The following is a 22,869-nucleotide window of genomic DNA, read 5'->3' as shown; positions in this document are numbered from 1 at the left end:
TTGTAATACCTTAACTAATAAAGAATTTTAAAAAATTTTAATTTCACATAAAGATAAGTTGCATCTCTCTACACATCAAAAATATAAGCCAGTCAGAGAAAGGTAAGTATCACATTATCTCACTCATTTGTGGAATATAATGAACAACATAAACTGATGAACAAAAATAGATCCAGAGACAGAGAATCATCAAACAGACAGTCAAATCTCAGCGGGAAGGCAGGAGAGGGTTGGGCGAGGAAGAAATCAACCAAAGAACTTGTATGCTTATAAGCATAACCAATGGACACAGACAATGGGGGTGGGGGTAAGCTGGGAGACAACAATGGGGGGAAAGGAGACAATACTTTCAACAATAAAGAATTAAAAATAAATATAATTAATTAATGAAATAAGTAGAAGCAAAAATAAATACATAAGTAAATAAATAAATAAATAATGTATTTAATTCAACTTTTTATTGATCCAATCCAAAGATCAATTAAATGAAACTATATATGTTGTCTTCATGAGAGGGTAAAAAGTCCAAAGAAATGTTTATAAACTTTTTTCTTTAGGTACATGCCCTTGACCGGAATCGAACCTGGGACCCTTCAGTCCGCAGGCCGACGCTCTATCCACTGAGCCAAACCGGTTTCGGCAAAAATATATTAATTTTTTTAAAAATTGTTACCTGGCCAGCGTGGTTCAGTGGTTGAGTGTCTACCTATGAACCAGGAAATCATGGTTCAATTCCAGTCAAGGGCACATGTCCAGGGTTGTTGGTTCAATCCCCAATGTGGGGCATGCAGGAGTCAGCCAATCAATGATTCTCTCTCATCATTGATGTTTCTAACTCTCTTTCCCTCTCCCTTACCCTCTCTGAAGTCAATTATAAATACATACATATATACATACATACATACATAAATTTTTAAAATTGTCGACAGCTGTCAGGAGGGAGGCGATTTGAGAGCTGAATGAAAGTGAAGAGATTAAGCAAAAAACATAGACACAGACAACAGTGTGATAGCCAGAGAAAAAGGGGAGTGAGGATAGGTGGAGGTGGGAAAGCGGGATAAACGGGATAGAAGAAACTTGGCTTTGGGCAATAGGTGCACGATGCAGTATGCAGATGTTTTATTGAGTTGTACATTTAAAACCTTTATGGTGTTGTGAACCAATGTCACTCCAATAAATTCCACTTTTCAAAAATGAAAAATTTTTTTTATATGTACGTAGCACTTGAAAGTCAAGTACTAGTAGCAGTAGTCACAGTAGTCACAGTAGTAGCAGCAGCAATAATAGTAGGAGGAGGAGGAGGAGGAGTCATATTTTATTTAAAGATTTTTCTGTCCCAGAAGCATCGATCAGACCATCAAACCTCAGAGAGAAGGTAGGGGAGGGTGGGGGTGAGGGAGAGAGATCAACCAAAGGACTTATATGCACGCATATAAGCCTAACCAATGGACACAGACAACAGGGGGGGAAGGGCATAAGTGGGGGAAAAGGGGGGTAATGTGGGGATAAGGACACATATGTGATAACTTAATCAATAAAGAAATTTAAAAATAAATAAATAAAGATTTTTCTGTCCCTAGAAGTTCGTTTCCTTATAATCATTACAGTGGGGTCTTGACTTACGAGTGTCCCAACTAACGAGTTTTTTGAGATACGAGCTGTCTCTCGGCCGATTTTTTTCTTTGAGTTGCGAGCTAAAATTCGGGTTACGAGCCAGCTTCAGATACCCCACCGCTAGTTGGCGCAGCGAACGTCACAGTGAACGCCACAACATTAGCCCAGCATCACATGTCTCATTCATGACGGAACGAATTAAACTCGTAAGTCAAGGCCCCACTGTACTCTGAACTCTATACCTGATAAATTGCTTCCCTCTATTGCATTTAGCTCTTCTTGTGGAGAATTCTCTTGTTCCCTCCTTTGGGCCTGATCCTTTGTCTTCCCGTTTTGGCTGCCTCTTTGTGTTTGTTTCTATGTATTAGGTAGATCTGCTATGACTCCCAGGATTGGTAAGGTGGCCTTAAGTAGTAGATGACCTGTGGAACCCAGTAGCACAGTCTCCCTGATCAACTGAGCTGGGTGCTCTAAAAGTGTCCTTTGTGCATGTCATGTGGCCCTCCTATTGTCATTGAGGCTTGTTTGCTATTGGCATGTTCATGTGTGGGATCGACCCTCAGGCTGGCTGACAGTTGAGGCTCAACCTTCAACAGAGCATGCAAACTGCTATGCAGGTGCTGATCACATGAGGTGGTATTCACCTCAGCAGTGATTGGTGGCTGCTGAGATCTCCCTATGGATATGCTGCTTGTGAAGCTTATTGGATCCTGATTTGTTATTGTCTGGAGCAGGCCTCTGGGTTTATTGGTTCTGGGCCTCTTTTGAGGGTCTCTGGTACAGGCCAATGTCAGACAATATCTGTGCCTGGACCTGGGCAACCTGTTTGAAGCTATCAGTGATCCATAGCATGTGGCTCCCTCTGCTGAGCCTGGGTGCATGTGGAAAGGACCAAGCTGCACACCAAGACCTGCTTTTACTAGCACCAGGCCCAGGGGCAGGTCAGCAAAAGTCTCAAAGCATCCAGAGATATGCCCCTGCCAGCAGGCTATCTCTTAGGGTCAGTCACTTAAAGAACTTCTGGCTATATTCCTCAGCAGGGCTTAAGCTCCACATGGTAGGGCCAAAAGGATTCCAATGGGTGGGGCTATTGCTCCCCCCTAAGCTTACACTGCATCGTGGGAAATGCTCAGCTTAAGGAAGATGGTTTCTGCAGTATGGGGGGAATAACTCAGCACAGGGATCCTGGCGGCTGACCTCTCAGCTCTCCTCTCAGAGCCACCAATCTTAGACTGTCTTCATACAGCTCTAGTCCGTTCTGTCCTTGCTCCACTAGAGCCCAGGGTGAGTGGCTGCAAATGAAATTTTGTGTGTTGGCCCTTAAGAAGGGTGCCTGTATTTCTAGCTATCTCTCCCTGGCAGACAGAAACCCCCTGTTTTTCACAGTCAGATGTTATGTAGGCACTTTTCCTGATTCTGATGCTCTGGGCTCAGGAGTCCAGTTTGGGGTTTAGATCCTAGACTTCTCAGGTGGAACTCCCTACAGCTGAGATATCCCTCCAGAACTTCAGCTGCCACCTGTGGGAGCCCCACCAGCCCTCTCATGCCTCCATACTTCCTACAAGTAAGAATGTGGCCTGCTCTGTATGTCCTTGGTTATAAAGCTTCTCTCCATCTGGTCCTCAGTTGGTTATTCAGGATCATTTTTCTATTCTTTTTTTAAAATATATTTTTATTGATTTCAGAGAGGAAGGGAAGGGAGATAGAAACATCAATGATGAGAGAGAATCATTGATCGGCTGCCTCCTGCAGGCCCCCCACTTGGGATCAAGCTTGCAACCTGCAACCCGGGCATGTGCCCTCAACCGGAATCGAACCTGGGACCTTTCAGTCCACAGGCCGACGCTCTATCCACTGAGCCAAACCAGCTAGGGCATTTTTCTATTCTTTAGTTGTAATTCCAGGTTAGTCCTGGGAGGAGGTGAGTGTAGATTCCACCTAACCTGCCACCATCTTTTGACAATTGATTATCATTTTCCCTTAAAACTCTGAAAGTAAGTGGCACTGTTTCTAAAGCCCTTTGTCAGCAGTTGATTTACCTTAATGAGTGCCTCTATCCCACTTAAAACTTGGAATGAATGATAGTAGTGTCTCCACGCTACCTATAAAACTATGACATTGCTAGGAATCAGCAGATGTTGGTACTTAAGAAAAGCCAATACAATTCATTAATAACACAACAAGGAAAATTATGGAGATTCCAAGCCAGAAAACGCAATGGAGGTGGTCTATCCAGCATGGGGAGACACACATCATGAAGCCTCAAGACTTAGCTAATCTCAGTTTGTTCCTGTTCATCTACCTTTCCTTCAAGCAAACTCAGACAACCTTTGCATTAAATTCTGGACTTTCTGAGTCTTCAGAGGAATAAAAGACACAAATAGTAGTTCATAAAATCCAATAATCTATAAGTTAACATTTGATTTCAAATATTTAAAAACCCATTAACAAAAATAAAAATTACTTCATTCTCAGCAATGTATAACCACTAATTGCCTTAAGCAAACAGGCAGACTACGTTTGATGTCTTTAGGACATAAGGAAGGTGGAAGTAGGTGGGGAAATGGGAGAGGAGACAGGGTTGGGAGGGATTATACATGGTCCAAGTCTCCCCCTGGAGACCCAGCCAATGAGGCCAGACTGCTGTGCCCAGCTGTAGAAAGACAAGGGAAAACTTTTCCCCTTGCCAATCCCCTTGATATAAACTTTCAGGGCAATCCCCGTTTTGCTGAATAGACAGTACTTTAGATTGACTGAGAGAAATGCTTGTAGCTTTCACATGAATACTATTATGCTTGTCTTTAGATTTTGAGATATTCGGACATCACTTTTCATTACCTACTAAGACATTGCAAATCATAAATTCTTGGTCTTGAGCTACCTGTCCCACTTTTTCTTCACCAGTGAAGATGGGTCCATCTCAGGTTGACCCTCAGGTGGTTCTTGAGGTTCGGTCTCAGATTTAGATACAATTTCCTCTTCCAAGAGAGGTAGTTGTTCACTGCTTCGAGATACAACTAGAACACAGCTTAGGCTATGTGTCATTAATGAGACAAACTCTTCAAAGTCAGGCTACAAAATAAAATGATAAACGGGTCAGGTTCCTGAAATGGATAGGCTAACATGGCAGCTACCACCTAAGTCAAGTAGCATCTTCCCCTTCATGATCACTGGGCAAGGGAATGGTATCCTTATAAAGCCCCTGTTAACAGACACATCTTTCAAGGATTAAAGCTCACAGTCAGCAGGGATTGATCTTAAAGACAGTATAATACAGTGGTTCTCAACCTTCTGCCCTTTAGATACAGTTCCTCATGTTGTGACCCAACCATAAAATTATTTTTGTTGCTACTTCATAACTGTAATGTTGCTACTGTTATGAATCGTAATGTAAATATCTGACATGCAGGATAGTCGTGGGCGACCCCTGTGAAAGGGTCATTCGACAGCCAAAGGGGTCGCGACCCATGGGTTGAGAACCGCTGGTCTAATAGCTGCCCTGGCCGGTTTGGCTCAGTGGATGGAGCATCGGCCTGCGGACTCAGGGGTCCCACGTTCAATTCGGTTGGGGGCATGTGCCTTGGTTGCGGGCACATTCCCAGTGCGGGGGGGGGGGGGGGGGGGGGGAGGCGGCTGATTGATGTTTCTCTCTCATCGGTGTTTCTGGCTCTCTATCCCTCTCCTTTCCTCTCTGTAAAAAATCAATAAAAAATAAAATTAAAAAAAGATAGTCTAATAGCTATTCTCAAACTCTAGGAATTTTCCAAATCATCTGAAGGGCTTGCTATGTGAATGCAGGTTTCTGGAGCCCAATCCCAGAGTTTATGATTCAGTAGATTTAGGGTGGGGCTCAGGAATTGGATTTTCTCAAACGCTCCCAGGTAAATGCTGATGTTGCCAGTCTAATCCTTTCTGGGGCTAACAGAGATGCTTTGAGTGGTGCAGCTAGTTTACGAAGTGCTATGCAGTAGAACTTTCTCCGTGACGACAAACATGTTCTGTGCTCTCCAACATATGTGGCTAGTGCAACTAAGACTGAATTTTTATTTAATTTGTACTTAACTTATTTAATGTATCTAATGGCTACCATATTGGACAGTCAATTTGTAGAAGCTATGTCTCCTCACCCCCAAGCCAGTGCACTTTCCAGTACATAGCACTGCTTGTATCATATACCGCCAAGCAAGAGAGAATTAAAAAATAGCTTGAGAGAAAGGCTTTTGGGTACAGAAAGAATTAAAGCTTTCCTGTAAAGTGTATGACAAGTAGCCTTCCACCTGGGACAAAAATCTATAGGAAATTCCTGGATATTTACTTCCAGGCTCATGCAGGGAGTGTTAGAGGACATAATATAATGAGGTCTTCATTCCAAAAGAACACAATTAGATCACCCACTTCTGGTCGACTGATGGAGATTTCTCCAGAGTCACCATCTTTGGTATTACCATGGTATGGACACAAACAGGGAGAGCAGGAGCTTATTTGGTTGGTCACACTTATGCATTTGCTTTTCTATAATGAGGATCTAAAACGGATAAGAATGTAGAAAACACAGTGGGGTTTTTGTTAAACTTTCTTACCTGCTCTGCTATTTGACTATAGAATTCCCTCACTTGGTTTTCAGTGAGCACTCTATTATCTTCTGCTTCTATGACAAATCCTGCGTTGACAATCTTCAATGAGAGAGCAAGGTCAGAGGTTGTAGGACCACGTGCAAAACAAGTCAAGGACCTTTGTGTCCTAGGCTTCATATACCACCCCAATTTTAATGTATTTCATGTAAAGACCTCAGCACAATCAATAGGGCACTAGATTTGAAGAGGCTCAAAAATAAATATCACAGAAGGCCCTTGTCAAGCCCTTAGTATTTAAGTTTTCAACACTTAATCCAGAGACACCATAATATTTATATTATTTATGTGAATTGCCTCAAAATGTGAAATAAACTAATAGAATCACTCGTAAAGACATAAATTTCCTAACCATCCATTTTTGAAATCACTAACTTTTTTAAGGCTTTACTTTGTTACGGTTATAGCTCATGATCTCTTATATTTTAATTTTCTAACAACAAAAATAAGCAAATTATGGGGAAGGGCAGAATTTAAGATTTAGCCACGTGTTACTTGTCTTAAAGAAAATTTAATTTAATGACAAATTCAGTTTGCCTGTCACACTCAAGTATAATAAAATGTAACAAAGAGAAGTTTTTAGGCTAATATAACAAGTCCAATGAGGAACTAAACAGCGAAATATAATAAATAATACACAGTCCGAAGTGTAACCTGGATTCAAAGCAAGTTAGTAATTACATGAAATTATATCAATAATTTGACCTCAATTTGATTGGGTGTACCCAGCACCAATTCTTTCTGCTTCTATTATTAAAGCGAGCTCTGACCTGGTTCCATGGGCTGGATTGATATTGCAGAGCTATATTTACATCTTAGTGACTCCTCTCCTGACGTTCCAATTTGAAAAATTTCTAAATACTCAAATCATGTCTGTTAAGTTCTAAGTGTCTGACAAAAGAAAATTCAAGCAACTTTTAAACTTGATAACTTCTCCTTTGTTATAGTTGAAAAATGCAGTGTGTCCATTTTCTTTTTATTAAAACATTTTTTAAACTTTTTCTGCCCTGTGGGTTATGTAGCTTTTTACTGCATTCCAGAGAAGTGAGGTATGTAGTAGCTATTGATAATTTACATTTCTGAAATGTTGTTTAGTATGTCAAAACAAAACATTTCAGATGAAATGATGATTAATAGCATTGCCTTAACTAAAACAACTATATAATTTGAAAATCTTCACTATTGTAGCTATTAAAACATACTAGAATAAGCAACTGTAAACCATTGGTAAGGATATTATTTTTGAAAACTTTATAAAATATAAGCAATATATGGGGCACTGAGGTACAGTCTGTGTCCCCCTTCCCACATACACACCAGAATCTGGAAAAGAGGGGGCTGGGGTTTATACTTAGAGAGAAGTATCAATTAAATCAACTCATAATTGGGAGAGAGAATATATGTACCATGACCCGTGGATCATTAATCAGTGATAATGCTACTATAGCTAAAGAAAGAATACACAATGGGAAGTTCATCAAGAGATACCCAACCCCTTCTGACATAGCACTCTATGTGATCTCCTCTACCGCACATGCAATATTCTTTCAAATTTCAATATAATTTTGTTGTTTCAACACAAAGTCTTTATTCAGGGGTCAGCAAACTATAGCTTGCAGTCGAAATCTAGCCCACTACCTATTTTTTTAAATAAAGTTTATTGGAACATAGTCACACCCGTTTGTGTACATAGTGTCTGCTGGTGTTTTCTCCATATGATCGCATAGTTGTGACAGACCATGTACCCACAAACTTGAAAATAGTTACCAAATGACCCTTTAGAGAAAATGTCTGTTGACCTTTGGATTAGAATGCAATTTTCCTCTAAATTTTTTTTTCTCTAAAGCAAAATATTAAATACATCCTTAAGCTATCGTGTATCTAAAAAGGACCATACATTTATGACAACACATAGGGAATAAAGCAAGCTAATGTGAGCTTATAACAAGTTTTCACTCAACATGAAAAACATTTGCTGCAATCTAATATGACGGAGTTATTTAAATAAGGATGCCTGAGTGGTTCTGGCCTTTTAAAGACAAAACATTCAAAGCCATTAGAGGCACCGGAAGTTCATTATGTTCTATTTTACTCTAAATGATATGCTTATCTCTAAATTGACAATTAAGGGGTTGTTATTTTTCAGTTAATTGAAACTATTATTGTGAAATATTACTTACATTTTCTTTAATTTCCGTAGTTTTTCCAGTATTCCTAGCCTCGGGTTTGATAATAGCAATACTGTATATTCGGTCTGGGAAAAAATAAATAGAAAAATTTCATTGTCTTGGCACTAACTCTAGATAATGAAGGTTTTAGTAATTAAAAATGTAAACTACTGATGTCCAATGAATTTTTGTCCATTGACAGCTTTGTTCGTATTGTGGCATCTCAACTACCAAAGAGGTTCTATTTGGAATCAAAGTGCACATCCTACATTTGCATACAAGAGAAACATTCACAAGAGTTTGTGGTACAAATAATAATAATAGTAGTAGTTGTAAATAAACACAAAAAACAGACTAGGTAGGCACTGGTCCTGAAAGGCTCCAGACATAGAGAGCAAAGACAAGGGGAAGGGAAGCAAAGGAAATTTCTTTAAAAAAATATTTTTTTCATATTGATTTCAGAGAGGAAGGGAGAGGGAGAGAGAAACAGAAACATCAATGATGACAGAGAATCACTGATTGGCTGCCTTGCCCCACACAGGATGGAGCCGGAAACCCCGGGCATGTGCCTTAACCACATGCCCTGACTGGAAATGGAACCATGACCTCCTGATTCATAGGTCGATGCTCAACCACTGAGCCACACCTGCTGGGAAAAAGAGGTTTCCTTTCAATAACTGGATCTAGTATTGCACAAATCATAATTTATCCTACCAGTTCCTTATCAATTCATACTGATGCTATTACCAGCTCTTTGCTACTTTAGGTGATGCTGTAATGAGCATCCATCTACTACAAATCCCTTGCCATTACTTTAAATTTTCTTACCAGTAATATCTTTGGATGCTGACCTGGCAACTTCTGCATTTGAGCCTACAAGTCCAATTTCATGATACTATGGAAGAAAAATGCAAGTAAAACAATTACATTTTAATGTGGTAGTGAGTTTTTAGAAATTTTATTTCTGATAAACATTTATAATCCAAGGGATAAAAGGTAAAGTGGAAATGTGCCTGCATTTATCTAACACTGCTTTCCCCAAACATTACACTAAAACAGGATAAAGAATATGTCAAATAGGTAGGGTAGGGGAACTATCATAAATAATGCAAATATGCTGTATGGAAATGGTTAAAAAAAAACTTTAAAACTTAAGAAGAGTACAAGGAACAAAATAAGAAAGAAGCATAGATTAACAAGAAAATAATAAATACATAATTATCATATTAAAAGATCAAAAGAGTATTTGATAAGTTTCAAGATCCATTCCTGACTATTACTATTAGTAAATTAGAAACAGAAAGATAACACCTTAACTTAAAAAAAAGTCTTGCTCAAAACAATAGTTCATTGCTTACTATAGAGTAAAATACTAGAATGGGTGGGGGCAGTGGTGGGGTCTTCATTACTTAAGAAGTCCTGAAAGTGCTTCTGTGATTCTGTATATATCTATATAATAAAAGCCTACGCGATTTTTACAGTGGAACAACCAGAACGACCAGTTGCTATGATGCACACTGACCACCAGGGGGCAGACACTCAATGCAAGAGCTGCCCTCCTGGTGGTCAGTGCGCTCCCACAGAAGCCAGGCTCATGGCTGGCAAGCACAGTGGCAGTGGCGGGAGCCTCTCCCCCCTCCGCTGCAGCGAGGTGTCTCAGACTGCGAGAGCCCCGAACTGAAAAGAATGATAAAGAACAAACTGAGGTCTTGGGGTGTTTAGTGCCTGCTGAGATCTCCCTTTGGGTCTTGTGCTGATGATGTATGAGGCTGGCTATTTTGTGTGCCATTCACAGGCCTCCCAGTGGGTACTTGGGTGCTAGCCAATGTCAGAAGCTGTCTATAATCGGCTCTCGGCAACCTGATCAAAGCTTCTAATGATCCACAGTTTGTATCTGCCTCTGCTGAGTTGGGCTGCACATGGGAGGGGCCAAGCTGTGCTCCAAGACCCACATGTTAGCAGCATGGGGCCCAGGAGCAGGTCCCTTGGGACCTGCCGCCACCCATGTCCTGGAATATTTCCCTGACCTCAGGAGGGTGGAGCCCCTCGAAGGCAGGCCATTGGAGTCTGCTAGGAGCTGGAAGTGCCACTCAGGTTCCTGGGAAAGGGAGGGAAATGGTTCCACCCTGAAGCCAGTCACCAATGCCCCCTGAGTCTGACAACCCATAGACCCGCTACTGCCTCCTCAGTGGGGGTTGAGATGCAGGGTGTGGCGAGTGGGGATTCCAGAAGTGGGAGGAGCTTCCCTAGGCTGCTGCTGATGGGAGCGGGGGGGGGGGGGGGGGGGAATGGATGCTGTGGTATCAATGGGGAGGACCAAGCACTGGGATCCTGGAAACTTCTCTCCCATGTCTTTCCCCAGTGCCTCCCACCCCAGACTCTCCTCTCCAGTTGCACTGCCCTCCCTCTGCTGAAGTCCAGGGTGAGTGGCTGTGAACAAAAATCCTGTGCTCTGACCCTTTAAAAAATAAGCAGATTTGTCCCCGGTAGGATCCATCTCTTAGAAGCCCCAAGCCTTTCAACCCTGGATGCTATATGGGTGGCTATTCCCAGCGCTGGTACTCTGGGATGGGAAGCTCAAATGGGGGTCCAGGCCTCACTCCTCTCAAGGGGGAAACAGACCCACCCCAGCCCGGATATCCCTCCGCACCCTTGGCCTGCTGCCCCTGGGAGCCGGGCCATCCTTTCTCATGCCCCCTGCTCTTCCTACCAGTCCTGAGGTAGTTTCTGTTTTTCCTTGTTTAAAAAAAATCTCTTCTTTAACTAGTCTTCAGTTGGCAATTCAGAATGAACGTTCCCTAATTGCATTTTACTTCTAGTTTGGTTCCAGCAGAAGATGCAAGCAAGATCATCCTACTCCACCGCCATCTTCTCCGTTGACTAATTCCAAATCTATATATATAAAACCCTGATATGCAAATAGACCAAACAGCAGAACAACCAAACAACAAAACAACCGAACAACCGAACAACCAGTTCTTATAATGTGCACTGACCACCAGAGGGCACGCGTGGAACATGGCGGGTGTCAGCTGCAGCGGGATGGTGGAGGAGGTGAGCAGGGGCACCAGACCAAGGCAGGGCACTTGTCACTGTCATCGGGGCAAGCCTCTGGTAGTTACTGAAAATTCTTTGCTCCCATGCGCCGCGGTCCTACCCAACACTCGCACCCGCAGCCGGCGTCGGAGCTGATGCTCACACCTGCTGCTGGCCCCCAGTGCCAGTCCCAATCGCTTGGCGCAATCAACAGGTGCAAGCGGCAGCTGCCAGCCCCGATAGCACCTGAGGACTTCTCCACCTCCCCCTGCTCCTGAGGGGAAATCGGGGCAGCAGCCACCACTCACACCCACTGATGGCGCCAGCCACACTCGCACCCGTTGCTGGCACCAGCCCCTATCGCTCCACGCCATCAGCAGGGCCGAGTGGGGCCAGTGCCATCAGTGCGTGGGAGCAGCGGCGGCAGAAGCGGGGCTGCCAGCAAACAGGGTACCGGGGCCTGCGGCGGGAGGGTCTGGGTGGGGGCCTGGAGAATGGGCTGAGACCCACCCCTGTGCCCACAGCTCCTTTCAAGGTGCACGAATTTGTGCACTGGGCCCCCAGTGTTTAATAACAGACAATACTGCAATAAGCATTCTTTTCTATATTTGTCTCATTCTCTTAGGAAAATTTATTGGGAGTATAATTGCTCAAAGGATACCTGTGTTTTTTTTTTAGGGCCTTTGATTCATACTGCCAAGATACTTCCCAGAAACTTTGCAACATTTAGATACCTAGATAGTTATAAAATTAGGGAAAGTACTTTAGGAAAACAACAAAAAAGATGTCATAGCTATTTTATAAAATAAAATAGCCAGGAGTACAAAGTATTACCTGAGGGCGAACAATTTCACCTGCTGCAATTTTCTTCTCATCATTCACCAAGTTAATAATTGTTTTATTAACAAGTGGTGCGTTTGCACCCTCAATCTTTGAAACAATTTTGCCATTCTATAAAGGAAAACAAAACATGAAGGAAACATCCATTTTCAAGTTAAGTCAATAATTAACACTTCAACTCAACTAAGTAACCCCACCCTGACTCATACTTCCATCATCCCTTTCTTAGCAATTGCATTAGCCATTTAAAAATAAGGTCTCAGTGCCTGGCCAGTTTGGCACAGTGGTTGAGTTTCAACCCATGCACCAATAGGTCACTGATTCAGTTCCTCTTGGTTTTAGCCTAACAGCACTGGGAAGCCTTCAGAATATTTAAACAGAGGCAGTGGCCATGATTAAAACTATTGTTTGTTAAGATCATTTCACCTACATGTCGAGAAAGGATTCGAGGGGGAGCAGGAGAAGATACACAAATTCAAAGCTACTCTAGAAGTGATGATGAAAGAGATGGCTGCTCAATCTCTGGCGGTGATGATGGGGAAAAAAAAAAAAACAGATAGTGTGAGGAAAACTTGGTGGTAAAATTGATAGGTCCAAGGTCTGGTGTGGATTGGGTATGACGTAAAAGAGAAGTCGCTAAGACAACTTTCTGTTCTGGCTTGAGAAACTGGATCAATTAAGATGTTATTTACCCAAGAGGCAACACTAGAAGACCATGTTTTCTGGAGAGAGGGAGGATTGGATCAGTTCATTGTGAGATGCCCTTGAGACAACCAAGAGGAAATGTCAAGGCACCAGTTAGACCAGGGGTGGGCAAACTTTTTGACTCGAGGGCCACAATGGGTTCTTAAACTGGACTGGACTGGAGGGCCGGAACAAAAGCATGGATGGAGTGTTTGTGTGAACTAATATAAATTCAAAGTAAACATCATTACATAAAAGGGTACGGTCTTTTTTTTTTAGTTTTATTCATTTCAAACGGGCCGTAGTTTGCCCACGGCTGAGTTAGACACTCAAGTCTGGAGCTCAAGCATAGGGTTGAGCTAAAGATGTAAACTTGAATTATTGATATATCAGAGGTGACAACTGAGACTGTGTGTGGAGATTTTCTGAGTAAAGTATATGGCATGATAAAGTCAATATTTAACAGCTAGAGCAGGAGAAGATACACAAATTCAAAGCTACTCTAGAAGTGATGATGAAAGAGATGGCTGCTCAATCTCTGGCGGTGATGATGGGGAAAAAAAAAAAACAGATAGTGTGAGGAAAACTTGGGTGGTAAAATTGATAGGTCCAAGGTCTGGTGTGGATTGGGTATGACGTAAAAGAGAAGTCGCTAAGACAACTTTCTGTTCTGGCTTGAGAAACTGGATCAATTAAGATGTTATTTACCCAAGAGGCAACACTAGAAGACCATGTTTTCTGGAGAGAGGGAGGATTGGATCAGTTCATTGTGAGATGCCCTTGAGACAACCAAGAGGAAATGTCAAGGCACCAGTTAGACCAGGGGTGGGCAAACTTTTTGACTCGAGGGCCACAATGGGTTCTTAAACTGGACCGGAGGGCCGGAACAAAAGCATGGATGGAGTGTTTGTGTGAACTAATATAAATTCAAAGTAAACATCATTACATAAAAGGGTACGGTCGTAGTTTGCCCACGGCTGGACTAGACTGTTCAGTCAGGTTCAATAAGCAACATTCAGGATTCAGAAAATTTGGTTCACATTAGGCCCATTATTTTAAAACGAGTCCAGTGGGAGCAGAACTTGTCATCACCTATGCTCATGTGTACATCCTACCCTCTTCTCAACGGAGCATCTGAAAAAGAAAAAGAACCAAGCCACACAAAAAAAACACCAAAAGAAGCAAATGTTTCCAAAGGAAGACTGGTTGGTCACTGTCTTCAATACAGTTGAGAGGTACAGTATGATGAAGACCTAAAAGTAGTCATTATATGTAGCAATAGGCTGGCAATTGGATACATTAGCAACAGTAAATTTGGTGGCATAATCAGACAGAAGTTAGATTGAATGGGTGTGACGTTAATGGGATGAGAAGAAATGGAGTAAAAATAGACATAAAAACTCTTCTGAGAAATGTAGCTGTGAACTAAAGGAGAGAGATGAGTGGGAGCTGGGGAAGGACATGGTATCAAAAAGAAGTATTCTATTTTAATTGGAAAGACTTACTCATAGTCAAAGGCCAATGAGAAGGATCTAGCTGAGAAAGGCTTAAACGAAACCCGACATTCTAATTACCATTTCCCATTAAAAGGAACTTTCCAACAATTCGGTGAGCTTTCTTGAAACAGCCCTTCCTGATGAAACTTGCTGAAGAGAATATGTTGTCAGCTAAGAATGCAGGCCAATGCGATGGGCCATTGTGGGAATATTTGAATAAACTAACAATGGGCTTGATGATAGTTTTGTGGTTACAGATTGAGACTCGTAATGCTTACAAATATGAAGCATAAGTGATAACAAAGTCGGAGGCATAAACGCAGGCGTGATTGAATGAAGTGCACTGCAAGAAAAGTTCATTGAAAGTTAGGTGGTCAAGAATTGAGAGTCCAGTCCTGGCCAGGGGGGAGCAGTTGGTTGGAGTGTTGACCAATATGTACCTCAAAAGGTGCAGTTTCGATTCTTGGTCAGGGCACATACCTAGATTGCAGGTTCAATCCTCGGTCAGAGAGCATATGGAAGGCAACAGATCAATGTCTCTCTCTCTCTCTCTCTCTCTCTCTCTCTCTCCTCTCCCCCCCTTCCTCTCTCTTTAAATATCAATAAAAACATATCCTTGGGTCAAGATTAAAAAAACAAATTGAGAGTCCAGGATATTGGGTAGATTGTCAGTGTAGATACTGAAGTCCCAGCATGATGGCAGGACATGGGTGTGAAATGAAGACTTTAAGCCACAAGCTCAAGTCGTCAGTCATCCACACAACTGATCCGAAGACCAGTAAGTGACAGGAATAAGGTGGGGAGGATGAACCAAATTGAGTGTGCCTCCAACAAATAAGGGAAAGATGTTTATTGTAGTGAAAAATAAAGCAACATCAATTCTACTCCTGGCCTCAAGAACAATCTGAGAAAACAGTTCTGGGCAGCAGAAAAAGTGCCCTAAGTAAGGAACCTGACTGAAGGAAAGTCAAGGAAGTGGAACAAAAGCTCAGAGCCCAGGGTGAAGTTCTTAGAAGCCAGACGACTGCTTACATCAATTCCAGATGCCACACGGGAGAAGGGTTTGAAAGATGGGGGAGGACTAGAGAAATGGGTCAGAAAAAAAATTCTGAGCATTAGAAGGATGTGGTTGCAGGTAGAAGAACCTTGACTGGATGGTCCATTTAAGGTCTACTGACCAGGCCTGGCTAACTTGGCAGGGGGTTGGTCATCCCAGAGCTCCAGTCTTTCTTCCTCAGTCCCATGCTCCTAACTGCTGCTGCTGCTGCTAGAGTCTCCTCATGGTCCCATTTGCTTAAGCCCCTTCCTGCTTCAAGCAGTTACTCATTCTGATTCCCTAAACAGCTTCCGGGCCAGGGGTTAGCAAACTATGACCCAACGCAGAGCCAGTGTTTTGGCAAAGCTGAAAATACTTCATATCCAGCCCTTCCCAGAAGAAAGAAGCTGGCTGACCCCTGATCTCACTCATCAAATCCTCCATATCCAGATCTGCAATGCAACTCATTGAGTCCAGTAATTCAGTTCCTTGAAGTCATTGCAAGAGTATTATTTAACAGAAGGGAAATGTTATATCCAAGAAGTGTTTTCAGGTCATTATTTTTAATGTAAAAGGTGAGAATTGAAGTACCCAGCAGCAGAGGAGGTCCTTGCCCTCTGTGCAAGGCCTTTCCTTATCACCCTGGTTCTCTAGCTCCGTAGCAGCCACACTCTTGTCACACGAGTTAGCACTTAACTGCGTACCCTCCTCTAAGAAAATAGCACTTACTATGGTCTTCTGATTATTAAAGTTGTGTGTTCATCACAGAATATTTGGAAAATATACAAAAGTATAAAGAAGAAAAATAAAATTATACATCCTTTCCCCATACATAGACAGTCTGATGAATGCACTTGCTGTCTTCATTGGTAAATACAGAGATAGAAGTAATATATATTACAAAATAGTGATCACACAGCTATTTCCTTGGATTGGTATATATGAATATTTATAACCAAATCTCTCCTACTAGGTATCTAAGAAATTTCCAATTTTTCACTCCTGTAAATAATAATTCATCATACAAATGTCCGATTATTTCTTTTTTAAAAATATTTTTTTTACTGATTTCAGAGAGGAAGGAAGAGGGAGAGATAAAACATCAATGATGAGAGAGAATCATTGATTGGCTGCCTCCTGCACGCTTCCCATTGGGAATCACAACCCGGGCATGTGCCCTCATCCTAATTGAACCGTGACCTCCTGGTTCATAGGTCAACACTCAACCACTGGGCCACGCTGGCTGGGCTGTCTGATTATTTCTTTAAGAAAAGTAAATACATCTTGTGTTTCTTTGCCCTGACCAGCTCAGTGTGTGGTAGTCTAATCTCTCAATCCATTTTTAGCTCCTAGAAGTCAGGTTATAGAAAATATATTAATAGATAAGCAAAGATGAAGTAAAAAATCTATAATGACTTTCATCAGAAAAGAGTTCTGTGGTAATTTTATAATGCTACTTGCTCTTTAACTATAAATTGGAATCTGATAATACATTCGAGAAAATAAATATTATACTTACAACACTAAAAAGAAAAATAGGTTCACAGTTATCTCTAAATGGCTGCAAAGCCGCAACGCTGTCAGCTTCAGCCTGCAAAAAAATATATTAATATTTCACATGATAATATAGGAAACTATAACAAGTCATTAGCTACACCATATACAAAACAAACAAACACAGATACACATAAATTTTACTTTTATATTTACTCAACATTCTCTTAGTATGCAGTAGTTGTTTTAAGTATCAAATTGCAAACACTGGCATGTCAGTCCCTGCATCATTTGGCCTCAACCTGACTTCTGGCTGTTCACCTTTATGGTATTCCAGCACCACCCAAAAAAAGAATGAAAGAGGCTGAAAGTAATCTATCATATTAAAGACCAGAAGTCAAATATTTTATTTTAAAGTAATCAGATATCATCATTACAATGTTTATCCTATATAATAAAAGGTTAATATGCAAATTGACCAAACAGTGGAAAGACCGGTCGCTATGACATGCACTGACCACCAGGGGCAGACGCTCAAAGCAGGAGCTTCCCTCTGGTGGTCAGTGTGCTCCCACAGGGGGAGTGCCGCTCAGCCACAGCTGGGCTCATGACTGGCAAACTTCTCCCGCCTCCATGGTAGTGCTAAGAATGTCCTGGACTGTGAGAGGGAGCAGGTGGGGTTGAGAGAGCCCCTCCCCGAGTGCATGAATTTTATGCACCAGGCCCCTAGTATCATAATAAAGCACTAACATGTAAAGCATTTAATCTTACCTAATAATAGACAAACATGTAAATTGACCATCCCTCCGCTACACTCCCCAGCCAATCAGGGGAGTATGCAAATTAACCCAACAAAGATGGTGGTTAATTTCCATACATAGGCGCCCAGTGGCCTGGGTCCCACGAACATCATCGGGCACCCAGGTCACTCCGAGGTAGGCCCCATGTGGGCCTTGAGCAGCCTAGGAAGGGCCTGAGCCAGGGGGCTCCTGGGCAGGGCCTGAGCCTGCGATCAGAGCCGAGGGGTCCCCTGCCCAGGCCTAACTCCTCGGCCAGAGGTGTTAGGCCTGGGCAGGGACGGAGCCAGCAATGGGAGGGAGCAGGGGCAGAGCTGGTGATTGGAGGGAGCAGGGGTGGAGCTGGCAATCGGAGGGAGCTGGGGGTCCCCTGCCCAGGCCTAAAGCCCTGGCCAGAGGCCTTAGGCCTGAGCAGGGGTCGATGAGAGGGAACTGGGAGTTCCCTGCCCAGGCCCCGAGGCTTTAGGCCTGGGCAGGGGCCGAGCCAGGGATCGGTGTAAACTACAGAGGAAACACCTTTTCTGACCACTCATTGGCTAAGCTCCCTGTATGCCACTGGTAATATTCTTAGTAACTTGGGTAATAAGAATCCAATAAGGTGACCTAGGGTTTTTCCACCACACTCCTGGAGAAAAAAACGAAGGTCCGCTGCTTTACGGCTAAGAAATGTCATATCCTGCCCTAGCCGGTTTGGCTCAGTGGATAGAGCCTCGGCCTGCCGATGGCAGGGTCTGGGTTCAATTCTGACCAAGGGCATGTACCTAGGTTGCAGGTTCCTCCCTGGCTGGGGCCCAGGTCAGGGCTCATGCAGGAGGCAACCAATCAAAGTGTTCCTCTCACTTTGATGTTTCTCTCTGTCTTTCCCTTTCTCTTCCACATTCTCTAAAAAACAATGGAAACATATCCTTAGGTGAGGATAAAAAAAATAATAATAAAGAAAGAAATGTCATATCCTATGAAAGACACATCTTGAAAATGCCTAAAGAAAGTTGTCATTTCGCCCTAACCAGTTTGGCTCAGTGGATAGAGCGTCGGCCTGCGGACTCAAGGGTCCCAGGTTCGATTCCAGTCAAGGGCATGTACCTTGGTTGTGGGCATATCCCCAGTAGGGGGTGTGCAGGAGGCAGCTGATCGATGCTTCTCTCTCATCAATGTTTCTAACTCTCTATCCCTCTCCCTTCCTCTCTGTAAAAAATCAATAAAATATATTTTAAAAAAAAGAAAAAGAAAAAGAAAAGAAAGTTGTCATTTCTTCATGGTGAAGGGACTGGAGTCCGTGTCGATGAAAACACCTTGGTAGCTGCGGTGACTGGCAGTGGCTGCAGCAGCGGGGTGATGGGGCTGGTGCCTTCCCCTGATCAGCCCGGTGGCCTCCCACAAAGGGAGGCCAGGCTGCAGCTTAAGCCTGCTCCCCAAGGGGAGCAGGGAGCGGGCCTAAGCCGTCAGTAGGACATCTCCTGAGGGCTCCCAGTATGTGAGAGGGGGCAGGCTGAGCTGAGGGAGCCCCCCCACCAGTGCACGAATTTCGTGCACCAGGCCCCTAGTAACATTATAAAAGAACAATAAATAAGTTTTACTGAATTTTATATGTATTGGTACAATGTTAGTACAAGTCTCCAAGTCTTTTAAAAGGGAACATAACAGGGGGAAAAAAGTATATGACCATTAAGCTTAGGGTGATATAAAAGGTAATCAATGTCATAGGTCTTAATTTTGGATTTAAATTTACAAGTTCAGAAAGGTCCCCTTCCTTGGCTAGCTGCAGAAAGTAAAATATCCAGCAGAGGGCGACTGTCCATTGTTTACAATGGAGGTTTGGAAACTAGGAATTCATTTTCTTTACCCTTTAGGAGCAAGTCATATAAAAACAGCATCAATCTATGTGAATATACTATTGTTGAATGCGCTCAAACATAACAGAACAGAAACCATTCAAGGACAACGCGCACATTTTTTTGTTAAATTTAACAGATGCAAGTATGGTAGTTAGGCATATTTTGGAAAGATTACTAGCACTTCCCAGTGGGATAGACAAAGTCATGGCCTGTGGAGTAGGCTGAGGAGTTCCGTCTGGTCTGGGTACTGCTGGGAGGACAGTCATAAACCCCAGGCCTGTATCCTCACGCAGCTCTGAGCCGTGTGTGCTGAGTTAGGAGCCTAACAAGCCAGGATTAATAGAATTTTCTGATGATGCTTGATGGTCTGTGATCCATTGGCCAGCTGTTAGATCCTTCTGATACTGTCTTTTAACTTCTTATACCAACCCACTTTCTATTGCATGTGCTAATTCCCTTTAGGCCCCATTCTCTGTCCTCTGAAATTAGGTTTTCCTCCCTGCCAAGGACCAACTTTAGAATCACATTCCAGCCCTATTCGGGTAGTTCTGGCTCTTCAGAGTAAAGCAGGTTGTTATGGAAAGCTGCCTTTTAAAGCACTACCAGGGCCCGCCCTGGCCAGTGCGGCTCAGTTGATTGGAGCATCATCCCATGCACCGAAGGACTGTGAGCTCCATTCCCAGTCAGGACACATACCCAGGTTGCGGGTTCCATCCCTGGTTGGGGTGTGTGTGGGAGGCAACCAATCACTGTTTCTCTCTCACATCAATGTTTCTCTTTCTCTCTCTAAAATATATATTTTTTAAAAACTTTTCTAGACAAAAAGATTTAAGGATTGTCTATAGCCAACTACTCTCTCATTTTATTTTACTTTTTTTTTTCTTTTTCTTATTGGTTCTTTGCCACTTACTGTCTTGAAGATAAAAAGAAATAAGAAGAAGAATTGAGTTCCCAAGCTTGAGCCTGCTTATTTATAGAAAGGACAGTCAAACACAGGTTGAGGTCAGCAAGCAATCTCATTCCAAGGTCTGGGTTGGGAGGGGTCAAGGAAGGCCTGAAACATGCAACGTGTTGAGGTTTCATGTTGGCTTCAGGGATTATGCCTTTTAGGGGTAGGGAGTAAAGATATGTAATTAGTTATCTGCTTCTGCATCTTAGGTCTAGGTGGTTTGGACATGTTTCTGCCTAATAGAATCAGAATGTGAGCCACAGTTATACGTTTAAATTTTCTAGTAGCTACATTGAAAAACTAAAAAGAAACAGGTGAAACTAATATTATATTTAACGATACAACTTTCTTTTTTTTTTTTAAATATATTTTATTGATTTTTTACAGAGAGGAAGGGAGAGAGATAGAGAGTCAGAAACATCGATGAGAGAGAAACATCGATCAGCCGCCTCCTGCACATCTCCCACTGGGGATGTGCCCGCAACCCAGGTACATGCCCTTGACCGGAATCGAACCCGGGACCCCTTAGTCCGCAGGCCGATGCTCTATCCACTGAGCCAAACCAGTTTTGGCGATACAACTTTCTTATACGATAATATATCCAAAATATGATCATTTTAACATGTGATCAATGTAAACATTATTGAGACATTTCACATACTTTTCTTCATACTAAGTCTTCAAAATCTACTGTGTATTTTACACTTAGGGTACTTCTCAATTTATGGGCTAAATTTTAATCATAAATAATGGTCTCTAATTTGATTTCATAAAATTTACAGTAAAAAAAAAAAGTAGATTCACATACCCAAGTTTTCGAAAGCAACTCTAAAAATTTTACAATAATTGAATTGAGTATAGTTTTCTAATTTAAATACATTAATAAAAAAAATTCAGTTCCTAAGTCACACTAGCATAGTTCAGTGCTCAAAAGACACTTGTGCCTAGTGGCCACCATATTAGATAACAAAGCTCTCAGTAGTTAATAATTTAATGTGGATACATTGAAAAATACAATGAGTTCCAATGAGTTTGGCTATAATATTTTAATCCCTTGGGTGGCAAATAAATGAGGAAAATCACTATCATTAGAAAATTGCTACCTGGTTAATGCCCAGAGTCCTTCTCAAAGCTATTCAGTAAATAGTATTTGCAGCCCTTATTCTAAGAGACACAGTGCATAAGGTCAGGTGAAAAGAAATATCAATAAACAGATAACCATTTCTATACTTTTCTAACGTTCACAACCATGGTCAAGAACCACAGCGTTATAGGCATGGGGTAAAAATCTCGTTTGTTCTCAGATCAGGTAGAACTAAACATATAGTAAAACTACCCAGTAATCACTGTCCATTTGGAAGACTTGACAGGTTGTTTAAATCAAGACAATCCTTAAAGAGAACACTTTAACACCTAAAGTAACAAGAAAACAATAGTTTTATGGAAATTAAATCCTTACTACAACAAAATGCAGAATTTCATCTTCGTTCAGCTCATTTTTCAGTTTCCTGAATAACGTTTGCATTGCTTTGCAGGGTCCACACCAGGCTTGGTAAACATCGATCACTAGAAGATGATGATATTTATGAAAGGGCAGAGTCAAAGCTTCTGAAATAGCAGCTTATCCCAGGGCTGGTGCAGGCCAAGGGCAAAGACATAGCAGGGCTTTGTGTGGAGTAGAGAGCCGTGCTCTGTGCTGGGGTGCCCTGGGGTGTCCTGGGCCAAACTCCAGGTTACTGGTCAATGGGGGAGCCCCAGTACCTGTTAGGCCTTTGTTCTGCAACATCTCATCCCAGAGGCTTTGACTATTGATGACAGTCTGCAAAACGGAAGGCGCTATAAACGGCCTTCAAGTGCCAGTGCACCAAGTAAAGAATTGCTGCTAGGTCATGCCTACCTGTAACTGGATTTCTCGCTTTTTGCCTGCCATTTATCCACTATCACACGAAAAAGGGGAGAAAAATAGAAAACACTTCAGAGAAATTTAAATCATGTCCTGTTTATGCGTTCAAGCAACATCTTAATGCACAGTAGACATTTTTCCACCCTCCACCCCCAGAGACTCCTGTGTCCCAAAGGCCTCTTCTTGCTGGGCGCTCTGCTAATGCTGAGGTACAGCAGCCAAACGTCTTCCTAACACAAGAATCCTGAGCAAGGTAAGAATGTAAGGAGGTAGAGTTTCTTAAAAATATCCATCAGATGCTCAAACCTCAGAGGGAAGGTAGGGGAGGGTGGAGGTAAGGGAGAGATCAACCAAAGGACTTGTATGCATGCATATAAGCATAAGCA

The 22,869-nt window shown here is 42.4% G+C and overlaps 1 protein-coding gene across 1 annotated transcript in view; it reads right to left on the bottom strand.

The window, feature by feature from the left end:
• Positions 1–22,869, bottom strand: part of NME8 (NME/NM23 family member 8) — a 47,213-nt gene that overhangs the window by 23,633 nt on the left and 711 nt on the right. The window contains exons 2-10 of the mRNA XM_014531101.1: positions 22,478–22,517; positions 22,342–22,399; positions 22,040–22,146; positions 17,025–17,096; positions 12,284–12,400; positions 9,242–9,308; positions 8,426–8,499; positions 6,195–6,287; positions 4,496–4,686 (exon numbers count right to left, since the gene is read on the bottom strand). Of these exons, the coding sequence (XP_014386587.1) occupies positions 4,496–4,686; positions 6,195–6,287; positions 8,426–8,499; positions 9,242–9,308; positions 12,284–12,400; positions 17,025–17,096; positions 22,040–22,146; positions 22,342–22,399; positions 22,478–22,510 (812 nt within the window). The 5' untranslated portion in view covers positions 22,511–22,517. The remainder of the gene's footprint in view (positions 1–4,495; positions 4,687–6,194; positions 6,288–8,425; positions 8,500–9,241; positions 9,309–12,283; positions 12,401–17,024; positions 17,097–22,039; positions 22,147–22,341; positions 22,400–22,477; positions 22,518–22,869) is intronic.

This window comes from Myotis brandtii, unplaced genomic scaffold, assembly GCF_000412655.1.
Source record: "Myotis brandtii unplaced genomic scaffold, ASM41265v1 scaffold1186, whole genome shotgun sequence".
In the NCBI taxonomy this organism is placed as follows: Eukaryota; Metazoa; Chordata; class Mammalia; order Chiroptera; family Vespertilionidae; genus Myotis; species Myotis brandtii.
Note: the sequence above shows the minus strand (reverse complement) of the source record. Positions and strands in the feature narration are given on the sequence as shown.